Consider the following 16,174-nt stretch of genomic DNA (forward strand, 5'->3'; position numbering starts at 1 on the left):
TCTTAAACTGGCGAATGGTTCCCCCAATGCCGAATGAAATTATTTTGGGGTGAATGAAACTAGAGGGGTGCATGAAGGGTGAATGACTTAATTTATTCAGATGTTTATATATTTTTTTCTAAACTTAAAAAAGGCATTGCCATTAAAGTGGTTAGTAAGCTCTTATTGGTTTTAATGGAAATGGAGCTGGAATTTTAATGTTTTTTTTCTCTCTACCTATGGCTTTCTAATTTCAAAGTAGCAGGATTTTTCCCAGATTTACTGTAATATAGCTTTTTAGGGAAGACCATGTTTTTTTGAGCTAGTTTTCCAAGAAAAAAACTGCAGTAATCAAAGCCCAAAATGGTAGGACTGAAGCCCAGTGTTTAGACGTTGGAATGTTTTTTTAATATTCTAATAGAATGATTTTCCAACTCCAGTGGTAATTAAACATCCTTTTTTTTCACTCCTAGTTTTCTTTACATATTTTTAGGATGTTCAAACAGTTGAATAAAAGAAACACTTAAGAAATGAGTTAATTTATGTTTTTTTTGCTCGTGTGGCAAAATAATTCTTTTTTTAATGTTTATTTTATTAGAAGCAATTGTACAAGACGAAAGAAATCGACATAACAATTATACAATTTTCGTACAGCTTCAGTTTTAACATTTTATAAACTGATAAGTGAATTGGAAAAAAAGTAAAAAGGAAAGAAGGAAGAGGAAGAAGAAAGATACAAAAAAGAGAGAAGAAAAAAAACCCTAAACTGACAAAGAAGTGAGAGAGAAAAAAGAGAAAAAGCGGAGATATGTCCCATTATCCTTCCCTATACCCGCTCACCCAACCCAAGCATCGGTTTTGAATTTATGTTCAATCATTCTGTTGTTGAAGATATTTAATGAAAGGAGACCATATTTTGGAAAATTGGTGTGATTTATCAGCCAAAACAAGCCTTCTTTTTTCTAAATGTAGCGTCTCGGTCATTTCTGTGATCCACATCTCCACTGTGGGAACTGTTATCTTTTTCCAGAAATTAAGTATACGTTTTTTCGCAGTTATTAAACCATAGTCAAGGAAACGTCTTTGTAATATCGTTAACTTAGAGCAGCCCTCTGACATTCCTAATATTATTAATTTTGAATCTGACTCCAATTGAATTTTAGAAATGGTATTGAATATTCCCATCCAGAAATTTTGTATTTTTATACAGGATACAAAAGAATGGGTTAAGGTAGCTTCTTGGAGGTGACATTTATCACAGAGAGGGGAGACAGTTGGGAAAATCTTATTCAATTTGGTCATTGAGTAGTATAACCTATGCAATATTTTGAATTGTATCAGGCAATGCCTGACATTTAAAGAACAGTAATGTATGTATAGTAGGCTTTCCTCCCATTTATCTTTTGAAATGGGTAAACCCAACTCGTCCTCCCATGCTTGCCTATAGATCCCAGAGGGTGGGGTATCAATATTTAAGAGAGTGTTATAAATGTAAGATATCAACTTACTTGTATCGGCATGTCTATTCAAACAATCGTCTAATATATCTGGACCCATAAAAGGACAATCTTGTGTATATGTGTTCACATAATCTCGGATTTGAAGGTATCTAAAAATATTGTTTGCGTTCAAGTGATATTTCTCCTGTAGTTCTTGAAAAGAAAAGAGAGTCCCCTTATAGAGGTCTCCGACAGTATTAATTCCCAGGTTTTTCCATAGAACAAACACCATATCTAAAGTAGACGGTTTAAACGAGGGATTGTTTGCAATAGGAAGAAGGAGAGACAAGTTTCTCAATTTAAGACTGAATTTCAACTGTTTCCAGATACGTACAGTACTATGTATTATCGGATTTTGCTCATACATTGACTCATTCAAATGTATTGGAGATGGGAGGATCGAGCCTATACTAAAAGGCAAACAATCTTCCCTCTCCATTTTTAACCAATTTACATGTTGACATGTATCGTCCAACCAGAAGATTATATTTTTAATGTTAGTTGCCCAGTAGTAAAAAGAAAAATTAGGAAGAGCTAATCCTCTATTTTCTTTGGATTTGCACAAATGTCTTTTGTGTATTCTATGGGTTTTGTAGTCCCAAATAAAGTTAGTGACAATAGAATCAAATATTTTTTTTTACTTTTAGGGAGATATATTGAAATAAATATAGGAGTTGCGGAAGGAAGATCATCTTTATGGCATTTAATCTACCTATAAGGGAGATAGGAAGTGTTTTCCAAAATTGAATGGAGGCATATAGTTTAGTAATTAATGGTGGCAATTTTTTTTTTAAACAGAGAAGAATATTTTCTAGTCACGTAAATTCCGAGATATCTGAACTTTTTGGTAACAATTCTGAAAGGAAATTTTTGGAGTTGAGAAGGGTCTTGTTCTTTTATTGGCATAATTTCACTTTTATTCCAATTTATTCTATATCCTGAGAAAGAACCAAATTGTACTATAATGTTTAGCACATTTGGAATACTAACTTGGGGATTAGTAATGTATAGAAGTACTTCATCTGCATATAACGAGATCTTATTGGTTGTATATTTGGTATTATATCCATGAATGCCTGAAAGTGACCTAATACTCTCAGCAAGCGGTTCTATGGTTAAAGCAAATAACATTGGAGAAAGGGCGCATACTTGTCTGTTGCCCCTAGATAAATAAAATTTAGGTGAAAGCATTTGATTTGTCAGTATTCTAGCTGTCGGATTAGTGTATAATAGCTTCACCCATAAAGTAAACTTTTCTCCCAATTGGAATTTTTCCAACACTGAAAAGATAAGATCATTCCACTTGGTCGAAAGCTTTTTCTGCATCGAGAAAAATAATTGTTAGATCTTCATTTGTCGTTCTCTGTGAATATATTATGTTAAACAAACGTCTCAAATTATAAAACAAATGTCATTTAGGTATAAACCCAGTTTGATCTGGATTTATTAGTTTACTGATAACCAAGCTTAATCTGCGAGCCAAAGTCTTAGCTAGTATCTTCTGATCCGTATTTAAAAGGCCTATTGCCCTATAGGATCCAGGCTCGACAAAATAAATTATTTATAAAATTATACACAAGGGAGAACAAGACGAAATTTACCAAAAAATATAAGAAAATTTAGTCGAGGGTGAATAAAATGTTGTGATAAAGACTCACGGGTGAATGACACTGAAATAGTTTAAGAAGCACTGCCCTAGGTTATGGACGCCTGATAACGGAGGAGGAATCTGGCGATACGCTTTCATGCTTCTGTCCAATGTGAGCAGAAAGACGAAGAGATGAGACTAGTCTTCGATTATGTTGGCAGCTTGAAGTGGCACTCTGCCCTCAAATTTCTGACAATTCAATTTTCTACATCACCCTGTCTCAATCTCCAGAGACCAACTAGCCACTGATATCAACAGTAAACCCGCAGCTACCATGACCACACGTTCTCACTCCCTGTCTCCTGCAAGACTCTAACCCTTTCTCTCAGTTTCTCAGTCTCTATTCCATCTGTTCTCAAGATGAGGCTTACTGCTCTAGGACTTTTGAAATGTCAAACCCCTTCTGGGAAAATGTTTTTCCCTTCTGCCATAAATGATGGAGCTCTTATGTCAATTTCTTCCATTGCTCGCGCATCCACTCTCACTCCCTTATCCTCAGAGAGCAGAGAAGGTGTTCCACTGGTTCTCAACTTTCACCCTACTCTGCTTCACAACACATTCTTCCCTGTTTCTATGGGCTCTAATGGAAATTGGATTAGTGATAGAGATCATGAAGGGTTTTGATAGATTCAGAAGGAGATTTTTTCATTTGACAAAAAGATTAGGATCTAGTCTACAATATCACACTCATTTCATTCCTGCCATCGGGAAGAAGATATAGATGCCTGAAATGTATGTTTGCGTATTCTGTTGTGCTGCTGCAAGTAGATATTACATTGTTCTGTTTGGGACATATGACAATAAAACACTCTTGATGTCTTAAGCCAATTGGAATAACGGATGCGTTACATGTTATATTATGTTTCCATTTTATTATTTCTTAGAATCAATTTTATTTCCAACTCAATTTACTATATCACTGACTGTCTGTTCATTGTTTGCTGCTGAGACTAGTTGTAGCCTTCTATTGAATTGCATAAACGACCCCTTTAATGTAGCCATGTGATCATTCCAAATATCTATATTACTCTGAAGGAGAAGCTTTACTTTTATATTGTGTACTTGGAAAATATAGCCATGAAGAATATTATGTAAAATTCAGGTGCCACTTTTCCATATTTTCACAGTTAGAAACAAAAGCTCTTCAGCTTTCAACAAATAATGATTTTGTTTTTACTTTTCAGCTCATCAACATTAGCAAATTGAAAGACTTTCTTCTGGAACATAGAAAAGATTACATCAATGTCACCAGGTATTACAGTAAAACATGTTTCATTCTGGTTATTTTAATATGATCTGCATAGATGCTTATTATATGGATCAGATTCTGTAATTCATCTTCTAGACTGACAATTATTGACCGACATTCAGAATATTTGAACTATTGTTGGTTTGTAAGCATTTCACCAACTAGTACGGTAAAAGGTGCTGATTTGGTTACCACACTGTTAAATTTCGGGGTGTTTGGATTGCCAATGTATGCACACACCCCAACTTTAGAAATGAGAACAATTGCATTATTTATCGGTGAACTTTCAGCATGGTTTATGTTCAGATATACTATCTGCTGTGGTACTGAAGACTTCAAGGTTTGATCATTGAGAAGCAGGAACAATTAGTTGCCCTTCCTATGGAAATTTCGGTTTTGATTAAGATAGTGAGTAAGTCTAAATGTTTGTCCATACGCATCGATTTTATTACTCGTATCATCCAACACTCCACCATCAAATGATCTGAGCATTAATATTTCCAAAGGCTCTGGGAAATAAATACAGACCTGGTGGAGCCAAGATTTCCATTATATGAATTGACTCTTATAGACGGCTAAATCACAGGGGTTCAGTGTAGAAAATAGATAGTTAAACTTCATTCTGAGCATGTCAGCCCCCCTACATTTCTCTCAGCCCACTTCTTGTTCTTCAGAAGTTCATCTCAGAGCCCCTTGGTTCTAATTATAATGCTGGGATTAAAGGTTTGATCAGTTTGTGTGTGGGCCTTCACTCATCCAGTAGAGCAGAGTCCAACAGCAGCTCCATACTGTTACTTCAGCTGCAATCAGTTAAGTCGGCACAGTACAGACATTTTATTCTTGAGCCTTGTCTATGTGACTGAATCACTGACGGCATATCCAAACTAACTTTGGGATTGCTCATTTATGAAATATTTGAAAAGGCAATTTTCCTACTGCATTTCAATTGATGTTTGCATTCTTAAACTCCTGGAAACGCTCATGTTTTCAGCATCAAAACCAATTATCGAGATTACAAAATACCATGTGGGAAAACTAAAGGTCAATTTTTGGTTTTTCTAAATGAAATCTTGACTACAAGAGTGAAGGAATATATGGATATAAACAGGCAAATTACCCATTGGTATTGGATAGGTTTAATGTAAAACCCCTGGAATCACTTGTTGCCATTTAACTTCACAGTTAAATGCTGAGAAGAGAAAAGTTTCATGTCTGAGTGAATTCCTAACACATATCTATTTTCTGAACCATCCATCCCTCTACTGGTACAATCTACTGATGAGACCACTACACCAGGGCTGTCCTGGGAGTCTCGCTTTTTGTTAATCATGCTATCACCACTCACCAACAGCTGTTGTGGAAAGGATCTATGACTTTGGTGGATGAACATGAGAAGGAAGAATACTTTTTATACGTCATTCAGAAAATACGATGTAATTTAAAACATGCATTCATTGATAAAATAAGATTATTTGATCAACATTCAGATAAGAGCAAATGAGTGGGATATTAATCCTCAAAAGTTGGTTATAAGAAAATTCTTATTTAGAGAATCTGAAACCATGATGAAATGTACGATATGTAAGGCCATTTCCAGTTTTAATTGATGCTGAATAAGGGGCAGACAATCCATCTGACTGAACGAAACAAGTTAGCCTTTTAATTATTCTAATGTGCCTGACCATTCAGTCATTCTATTGTTAACTTATAAATGCCAGATTTCCTAATTTGCTTGTAACCCAGCAACTAATTGGTGGCAATCGGGTCAATCCATGAGGTCAGTGTATTTACAAAGTTATTCTAGAACAGCTTGTATAGGATTGATTCTAAGTACAAGCTACCAAGTAACTCGTTCAGCAAGTAATTTATCTGCTTACGTCCTTCTCTTTATATACTTTGCCACCTCTTTGAGGGGGGATCTAGAAGATTGAGGGGGGATCTTATAGAAACTTACAAAATTCTTAAGGGGTTGGACAGGCTAGATGCAGGAAGATTGTTCCCGATGTTGGGGAAGTCCAGAACAAGGGGTCACAGTTTAAGGATAAGGGGGAAAATTTTAAGGACCAAGATGAGAAAAACATTTTTCACACAGAGAGTGGTGAATCTCTGGAATTCTCTGCCACAGAAGAGGCCAGTTCATTGGCTATATTTAAGAGGGAGTTAGATGTGGCCCTTGTGGCTAAAGGGATCAGGGGGTATGGAGAGAAACAGGTACAGGATACTGAGTTGGATGATCAGCCATGATCATATTGAATGGTGGTGCAGGCTCGAAGGGCCGAATGGCCTACTCCTGCACCTATTTTCTATGTTTCTATGTCTATGTTTCTTCCCCCATCCCACATTATCACTGTCAAAACCCCGAGTACTACTGAGTCCCCTCACCTCACCCCCATGTATTACTAACTGCAGGATATTAGAGTCATTGAGTGATACAGTGTGGAAACAGGCCATTCGGCCCAACTCGCCCATACCGGCCAACAATATCCCAGCTACACTAGTCCCACTTGCCTGCGCTTGGTCCATATCCCTCCTAACCTGTTCTATCCATGTACCTATCTAACTGTTTCTTAAACAATGGGATAGTCCCAGCCTTAACTACTTCCGATGATACAGTGGCTTACAAGAGGTCCAGATACGACCTTGGTAAGGCCATCAAAAAGGCCAAAAGGGACTTCTGCTCCAAACTGGAGGATGAGACAGATGTTCGGCAGCTGTGGCGGGGCCTGAATGCAATCACCTCCAACAAGGCAATACCAGGAGGCAGCTCGAATATCGGCGAAACATCACTCCCTGACGAGCTCAATGCGTTTTACGCACGCTTTGATAGGGAGAATACTGATGTGCCTTCCCGAGCCCCCATTCGCTGTGATGGTATTTCAGTTTCAGTCACAGAGGCCGACGTCAGGAAATCCTTCAGAGGGGTGAACCCTCAAAAAGCGCCTGGACCTGATGGTATACCCGGTCGTGTTCTAAAAAACTGTGCGGACCAACTGGCTGGAGTTTTTACGGATATTTTCAACCTCTCACTTCTGAGGTCCCCACCTGCTTTAAAAGGGCATCAATTATACCAGTGCCCAAGAAGAGTAAGGTGATGTGCCTCAATGACTATTGACCAGTGGCACTAACGCAGGTGGTGATGAAGTGCTTTGAGAGGTTGATCATGGAGCAAATCAACTCCTACCTCGACAAAAACCTGGACCCACTGCAGTTCGCTTACCGCCACAACAGATCAACAGTGGATGCGATCTCGCTGGCCCTCCACTCCGCTTTGGACCACTTGGACAATAAAAACTCATATGTCAGGCTGTTATTCATCGATTACAGCTCGGCATTTAACACAATCATCCCCTCCAAGCTGGTTACCAAACTCGCAGAACTGGGTATCTGCGCATCCCTCTGCAATTGGATTCTCGACTTCCTCATTCACAGACCACAGTCTGTTCGTATTGATGGAAATGTGTCAGCCTCGATAACAATCAGCACGGGAGCACCTCAAGGCACCTCCCTCTATACTCATGACTGCGTAGCCGGTCACAGTGCGAGCTCCATCATCAAGTTCGCTGACGACACCTCTGTTGTGGGACGTATCACTGATGGGGATGAGTCAGAGTATCGAAGAGAGATCGAGCAACTGTCCATATGGTGCCAGCGCAATAACCTGACCCTCAACACCAGCAAAACCAAGGACAAGGGGAGATGCAGCGAGACCTGGGTGTCATGGTACACCAGTCATTGAAAGTAGGCATGCAGGTGCAGCAGGCAGTGAAGAAAGCGAATGGTATGTTAGCTTTCATAGCAAAAGGATTTGAGTATAGGAGCAGGGAGGTTCTACTGCAGTTGTACAGGGTCTTGGTGAGACCACACTTGGAGTATTGCGTACAGTTTTGGTCTCCAAATCTGAGGAAGGACATTATTGCCATAGAGGGAGTGCAGAGAAGGTTCACCAGACTGATTCCTGGGATGTCAGGACTGTCTTATGAAGAAAGACTGGATAGACTTGGTTTATACTCTCTAGAATTTAGGAGATTGAGAGGGGATCTTATAGAAACTTACAACATTCTTAAGGGGTTGGACAGGCTAGATGCAGGAAGATTGCTCCCGATGTTGGGGAAGTCCAGGACAAGGGGTCACAGCTTAAGGATAAGGGGGAAATCCTTTAAAACCGAGATGAGAAGAACTTTTTTCACACAGAGAGTGGTGAATCTCTGGAACTCTCTGCCACAGAGGGTAGTCAAGGCCAGTTCATTGGCTATATTTAAGAGGGAGTTAGATGTGGCCCTTGTGGCTAAGGGGATCAGAGGGTATGGAGAGAAGGCAGGTACGGGATACTGAGTTGGATGATCAGCCATGATCATATTGAATGGCGGTGCAGGCTCGAAGGGCCGAATGGCCTACTCCTGCACCTAATTTCTATGTTTCTATGTTAACTGATTGTGGACTTTGGAAGGAGTAGGATGGGGACCCACAGCCCCGTTTATATCAACGGGTCGATGGTTGAAAGGGTCAAGAGCTTCAAATTCCTGGGCGTGCATAACTCTGAAGATCTTTCCTGGTCCGAGAACACTAATGCAATCATCAAGAAAGCTCATCAGCTGCCTCTACTTCCTGAGAAGATTACGGAGAGTCGGTTTGTCAAGGAGGACTCTCTCTAACTTCTACAGGTGCACGGTAGAGAGCATGCTGACCGGTTGCATCATGGCTTGGTACGGCAACTTGACTACAAAAAGTAGTAAACACTGCCCAATCCATCATCGGCTCTGACCTTCCTTCCATCGAGGGGATTTATCGCAGTCGCTGCCTCAAAAAGGCTGGCAGTATCATCAAAGATCCACTACCATCCTGGCCACACACTCATCTCCCTGCTACCTTCAGGTAGAAGGTACAGGAGCCTGAAAACTGCAACAACCAGGTTCAGGAATAGCTACTTCCCCACAGCCATCAGGCTATTAAACCTGCCTCAGGACAAAACTCTGATTATTAATAACCAATTATCTGTTATTTGCACTTTATCATTTTATTCATTCATGTGTGTATATATTTATATTATAGTATATGGACACATTGATCTGTTTTGTAGTAAATGCCTAATATGTTCTGTGTGCTGAAGCAAAGCAAGAATTTCATTGTCCTATCAGGGACACATGACAATAAACTCACTTGAACTTGAACTTTCTCTGGCAGCTTGTTCCATACACCCACCACCCTTTGTGTGAAAAAGTTACCCCTCGAATTCCTATTAAATCTTCCCCCTTCACCTTAAACCTATGTCCTCTGGTCCTCGATTCACTTACTCTGGGCAAAAGACTCTGTGTATCTACCCGATCTATTCCTCTCATGATTTTGTATTCCATGATTTATATAGATATCCTCCTGCGCTCCATGGAAAAGAGACCCAGCCTACTCAACCTCTCCCTATAGCTCACACTCACGAGTCCTGGCAACATCCTTGTAAATCTTTTCTGAACCCTTTCAAGCTTGACAATATCTTTCCTATAACATGATACCCAGAACTGAACACAATATTCTCAATGCAGGCCTCACCAACGTCTTATACAACTGCAACATGACCTCCCAACTTCTATACTCAATATTCTGACTGATGAAAGCCAGTGCCAAAATCCTTTTTGATCCACCTCATCTACCTTCTTCATTTCACATTCTTTCCACCAGGTTTCCAAATTTCACAACAACATTAATCATTTATTTTTCCTCATCAACATCTTTGCCTATTGCCCAATGCCCACCCACCCCCCTCGCCACGCACAACACTTCTCCTTTAAAAAAAAACAGGGTTTCCTTGAATTTAGATCTAGGCTCTGCCAGCAATCAACACAAATGATATTTGTATATCAACAGAGTATCTTGCTAGACAACATATTGGAGTGGAGTCGTTATTACAGTAGCCATACCCTAACATTTCTCATTTGTGAGTGCTTTATTATCTTACCTTGCTTGGTTTTATTTCTCCCAAATGACTTTAATATTTTCCACTTGAATATTTTCTAAGTTGTTACTGAATTGGGAGCAACTTGCTTTAAAAAGAATCACAGAACAACCTACCTGGACCATTTAATTTAGATTTACAATGTGGAACAGGCCCTTTGGCCCACTGAGTCCTCACCGGCCATCGATCACCCATTCACACTAGTTCTCATCCATTCCCTACACTTTAGGGGAAATTTACAGAGGTTTATTAACCTAATGACCTGCGCGTCTTTGGGATGTGGGAGGAAATTGGAGCACCCAGACGAAACCCATCTGGTCACAGGGAGAAGGTGCAAACTCCACTCAGACAGCACCCAAGGTCAGAATCGACCCAGGTCTCTGGAGCTGTGAGGCAGTAGCTCTACCAGCTGCATTACTGTTCCATTCCATTTGTGCAGCAGTTTTCTCTGCGTAGTCTAGTATAGTTACATCTAGTATAGTTTCAATCTTTCCGTGCCCTAAAATGAGGTCAAATGGATTGAAATACCATCCATATATACCTTGCGTCACAAATTGTGGGACAATATATTTGAAAGAATTTGCTAGATTTTTTTCTTTTCAGTTGAATTTACAAATCCTGAAACCATATATAAGTTATTTCTTATAAGAAAAGTTAGTGGAAAGTAATCTGAAATTCAAGAAAATTCTAAAATAATAGGAAGACATCTTCAAGGACAATTCAGGGAAAGATGGTAAGTTTTTTCACATAGCAATCTTTTCATTTCCATATATTTTAAAAGTAATTTGCAAGAAATTAATATCAGAGCATGGGGACTCAACTTTTTGTATGTTAGTTTTCAGTTCATTTACATTTTAAACACTTTAACACATTTTACTGCAGAATGACTCATCACAAGTATCAACCTCCAGATTATTGCCTTGTCTGCATTACACTCTCCTAAAATTGCTGTTCATTGTATGCACAAATGGCAATGAATACAATAGTAAAAGGGTATATTAAAGGCAGCATTATCTGTAATTTTCCAAATGGTAAAATATGTGGCATTTTGAAATACAAAGGTTAATCTGAGCAATACCTTCAGAATTAGTGGAACTAATAGCTCTTTTCTCTGATTCGGTTTTATTTAGAATTTTCTTCCTCCGCCTCTCCTGGAGATGGGAGTTGATAAAATGTAGAAACTCCTGTCATCTTCATCAAATGGTGTTAGATAAGGATGTGAATAATCTAGGGAGGGTGCAGAAAAAAGCTCACAGAATGTTGCCTCGGCTAAAGGGCTTGAGTTACAAGGAAAGATTGGGTATGTTGGACTTTTTCCCTTTGAGCAGAAGGTGCTGAGGGTGACCTTAGAGAGGTTTAGAAAATTGAGGGGCATAGATAGAGTAGATGGTTACAGTCTTACTGTCAGGTAGAGGAGTCTAAAACTACCTTGGTTTAAGGTGGGAGGGAAAATAATTAAAGAGGATCTAAGAGGCTGGTTTGACACACAGGCTGGTGGATACAGTATATGGAATGACCTGCCAGAAGTGGTGTTAGAGGCAGGTACAATTCTAATGTTTAGAAGATATTTTCAGAGATACGTGGATAAAAAAAGGTAGACAAAAAAATCCTTTGATTTTGATTCTCTGAAAAGTGTAGATAAACAGAGAGTTTGTCCTTGTACCAAACCTGAAAAGCTGATTTAATAACTTGAAAAAGAATATACAGCTTGAATGCTCAAAGTGGAGAAGAAACATTTCAGATGGTTTTGAGCACATTGTGTTCAGATATCGAGAGCGTTCAGAAGACCTTGGGAAATGGCAGAAGGACAACACCACCTCATAGACTACCCACCTGTCTCTTCTTTTTGGCACATCCTGTCCCATCTGTAAATGGGTTTATTTTTCTTACATTGGCCACATCAGTTATCTCAAAACTCATACATCCAGACTTCCTCAATACCAAGAGAATGGGTAAAATGAAAATAAATAGAATATAAAATCAAGGGAACTTGCTGAAACCTTATTGCTTGCTGGTTAGGCTTCAGCCAAAGTACAATGAACAAGGGTTCTGAAGGGTCTGAAGAAGGGTTTCGGCCCGAAACGTTGCCTATTCCCTTTGCTCTATAGATGCTGCCTCACCCGCTGAGTTTCTCCAGCATTTTTGTCTACGTACAATGAACAAACAATTCAAAAACTCTGCTTCCTCCTCCATTGAGAAGGAGAGTTCCAAAGACTTTACAGCCTTCGGAGAGAAAGTTCACTTTAGATCTCACTTAAGTAGACTGCTCTTTACTCTAAATTCTCCCACAATAGGAAACCTCCTCTTCACATCCATCCTGTCACGATGCTGTAAGATCTTGCTTGTTTGTCTGTGGCTGCTTCCTCTTGTGGGTGGCCTTTCTTTCAATCTTGCTGAATAGTAGGAAATAGATAACCAATCAAAATGGAGAAGAGAGGCACTTCTTCATCAATAATGAGGAAAGCCCAGTGAGAGTTCCATTGGTTGGGAATCCGGTGAGCTTTACTGGATTGATGAATGACCTTTGCTTCAGCTGTAACTTTGAGATGCAAAGTCAGTTTACAGTGAATCGGTCTCTGCTATTATTTAAGTAATTTGATAAACTTAAGAGTTTTTACAGATGCTCAAAAACCCTCTCATTCTAACAATCTTGTGTCAGTTTCTTTTATTAACTTTATAATGATACAGTGAGACTTGGTCCCTGCAACGTACTGGAATCAGTTTTCAAAAGAGGCACTGTAATTTGGGTATTCTTAGACGTGTCATAGCACATTAGATAGTGGTTTGAATAGTTGCCATACTCCAAAATCCTCTGCTGCATATTCAGTTTGAAATGAAGAACTGTAAAATGGTTCTATTAAAGCATTACTTCAGTAGGTATTCAAGTGCTTGATAGATGGCATTCAGACAGTCAAGGACTGATGAAATACTATCATAAAGGGAAGAAAATAATTTGGATCATTGTTAAAGACATAATTTTAGGCACGTATTGTCACCAATCACTATTTTGAAGCCAAGGTTAAAACCTTTTATAATAAGGGCCTGGGAATCATGTTATCATATTTCCATCTGATCCTGGTCACCCTCAGGCATGCATGCAATACAGTGGATGGCATCTAACCTGAGATCAAAGTGCATGCAGACGATAGAATGGCCCCTGTGGTTAATTGTTTAGTACAGATTCTCTGAGCAAAGTCGAGAAATATTTAGCCAGTTACTTATTTAACTTTGTTTTTCTAAGTCATTCCTCAAAGTCAGTTGAACAGTACAATTCCTCATGGTAAAACAAATGAGTAACTTAAATGTAATTGATTTCAGAAATCAGAAGAGTACTCTTTCACTTTCAGGAGTTATCGCTGTTCTGATTTACTGAAAAGTGAATAATTGGATTTCAGAAGCAAAGACTTTTTGTAAATAATCTATAAAGAAAAATCTTGTTATCAAGAGAACAAAGGTGATTTGCAAAATTTAAACCGTCCAAAGTGAAATGATAACACTGAGGCCCATTTTATAGGTTTAAAATGAAGCAAAACTGTCTGTTTTTCTATAACATGGGTCCCCATATATTTCAAGCTGTTACTATTGTATTTTGTTCCTCCTATTCTACTTTTTTTTAAATCAGCTGTGAAATCGCTTAAAATGACAGATTTTGTAAAATAAACTAAAGGTTAAGGAACTGTGATGCAAGTGCCTCTTGCACTACTTGTGGTGGCTGATCAGTGCTTTTGTGTCATGTGTTGGTCCCCAGATATCATTATGAGAGCACACAATAATTTCCAGTGCATAATCCTTATCTCTAATGAAATGAAGTTGGATTTATTTATAAGATTTAAAATATATTTAACCCCCTAGCTCCTCGATGCCAATTATACAGTGCGACAATCCTAAGCGGCAAACCTGAAAGTTAAAATGTAAGAAAATTGGTCATTGCTGATTGCATGTCTGAAGCTACTTTGATATATTTTTGTACAAAACCAATTAAAACTATTAATATGGTATGGAGATGGACAGAAGCCAATGTAGGGCTCTGAAGTGAAAGTTTAAAAGTGCTTATAATTTCCAGAATTGTGGCTATCTTTTAATGATTCACCACTAAAATGATGTCGGATGGTTGCATATTTTCGTTTTCTTCAATTATATATTTTTTAAAGACGTTGTCAATTTAATATTCAATTTATTCCATAAAATTGTTGTTGCAAGTGGGATTCAGTTAAGCTGTATCACTTTTGGGAAAATGAGTTGCTTCGAGCCAGATAATTTGAAAACAAGGTTTTTTCAAAATTGAAACAGGCCCTGGGGCTATGCTGACTATTGAACATCCCTTCACACTAGTTCCATGTTATCCCACTTTTGTAGATGTTGGTGCTGATTCTGCCTCAAGTCTGTACTCATAAATACTTGGCATACATAAATCACGATTGTGCATCCATGGATACAGATAACCAATAATATAATTTAATAATTCCTGATATTTAACTGTTGGTAGCATCTCAGACTCTGTTTGGAAAGTTGTTGCACTGAAACTGATGGGCTTATATGTGGGCTTTTACACTTTAGCCATTGGCTTTATTCTGGCTGTTTGCATTTTAAAAGCACTGGGTGACATCTTGAGGACACGATAGAGTGACATAATGCAACTTTCTCCTTCCCCTCATAATAGCAATTTCTCAATACTTCCGTTTGAAGGGTCTTCTGATCACGAGAGGTGGATGGAAATAGTCAGATAAGGTCATGCGCATAAACAAAAAGAGGGTAGCTCTTGATAATTTATGCACGAATGAAGAGTAAATTATATACTCTTTCATTTTACAACAGAATTCCTTGATTGAAATGGAACAGTAATGCTCCCAAAAACCATTGCAGTTAAATCGATGCAATGATTATGTTTTTTGGCATGCCATTAATAATTTGAGATTGTAACTGGAGTAATTGGCACCAGTAAACAAGGCACAAATCACTCAACTCGAAATAGAAACAGAAGCACCATAATCCAGCAAAATATTTTAAAATAAATTTCATATTTTATATTACTTTTTTCCATATTAGTTTCACATAAAATTAAGTTTTTGAAATTAATTGCTCTTTGTCGCTACGGTGTATAATACAACAGCGCTACACTGTTGCCCATATACACTATTTAGAAAGAACTATTTGATTTATTTTAGCAGTAAATGATGTGACTCAGCCACCTTTTTCAAGCCTATATTTATCTTAACAAGTTATGATGTTAGCAACAGCAGTTTGCAAGAATATACAGCTCTTTCGCAAAAGTGTTAGAAAAAAAATCCAACACAAAACTACATACTAATCATCAGATTACCAAGAGCACGGTCTTTGTAGTTTGGATTTCAAGTTCTCAAGTCCACAATCTCATGAATAAGGCCATTTTGGCCAGTGGTGGAGAGATTAAAAGCAGTAATGCACAGGAAATACGAAATGGAGGAGCCCAGATATCTGAGGTTGGTGGAGGTGGGTAGCAGAAGAGATGAGGTGAGCTAAGATTGAGATGGAAGAATGAGAATTTTTAATCAGGAATTCAATGTACGACTGCACGAACAGGTCCTGGAATGTGAGTAAGGGTATGGACAGCAAATTTTTGAATGAGCTAAAGTTTATAAAGGATGGAACACGGGTCGGCAAGTGGTGCCTTAGAATAGCCTAGTCCCAAGGTGACGAGGCATGGATGAAGATTTCGGCAGTAGATAAGTTGAAGCAGTATGATGGAGATGGAAGGATGTTACAGTTGAAGTTAGAAGTAATCACTCCTCCTGATGGAGATAAGAGGGTTGGAGAACAAAATACTATAGAAGGTGCAAGTCTGAAATAAAAGCAGAACATTTTAGAAACAATCAGCC

At 38.5% G+C, this 16,174-nt stretch overlaps 1 protein-coding gene across 1 annotated transcript in view; it reads left to right on the forward strand.

Moving 5' to 3' along the window:
• stx18 (syntaxin 18) overlaps nucleotides 1–16,174 on the forward strand; it is a 209,410-nt gene that overhangs the window by 108,523 nt on the left and 84,713 nt on the right. Inside the window, exon 2 of the mRNA XM_033021304.1 lies at nucleotides 4,311–4,378. Coding sequence (XP_032877195.1) covers nucleotides 4,311–4,378 — 68 coding nt within the window. The remainder of the gene's footprint in view (nucleotides 1–4,310; nucleotides 4,379–16,174) is intronic.

Source organism: Amblyraja radiata, chromosome 1, assembly GCF_010909765.2.
Source record: "Amblyraja radiata isolate CabotCenter1 chromosome 1, sAmbRad1.1.pri, whole genome shotgun sequence".
NCBI lineage: Eukaryota > Metazoa > Chordata > Chondrichthyes > Rajiformes > Rajidae > Amblyraja > Amblyraja radiata.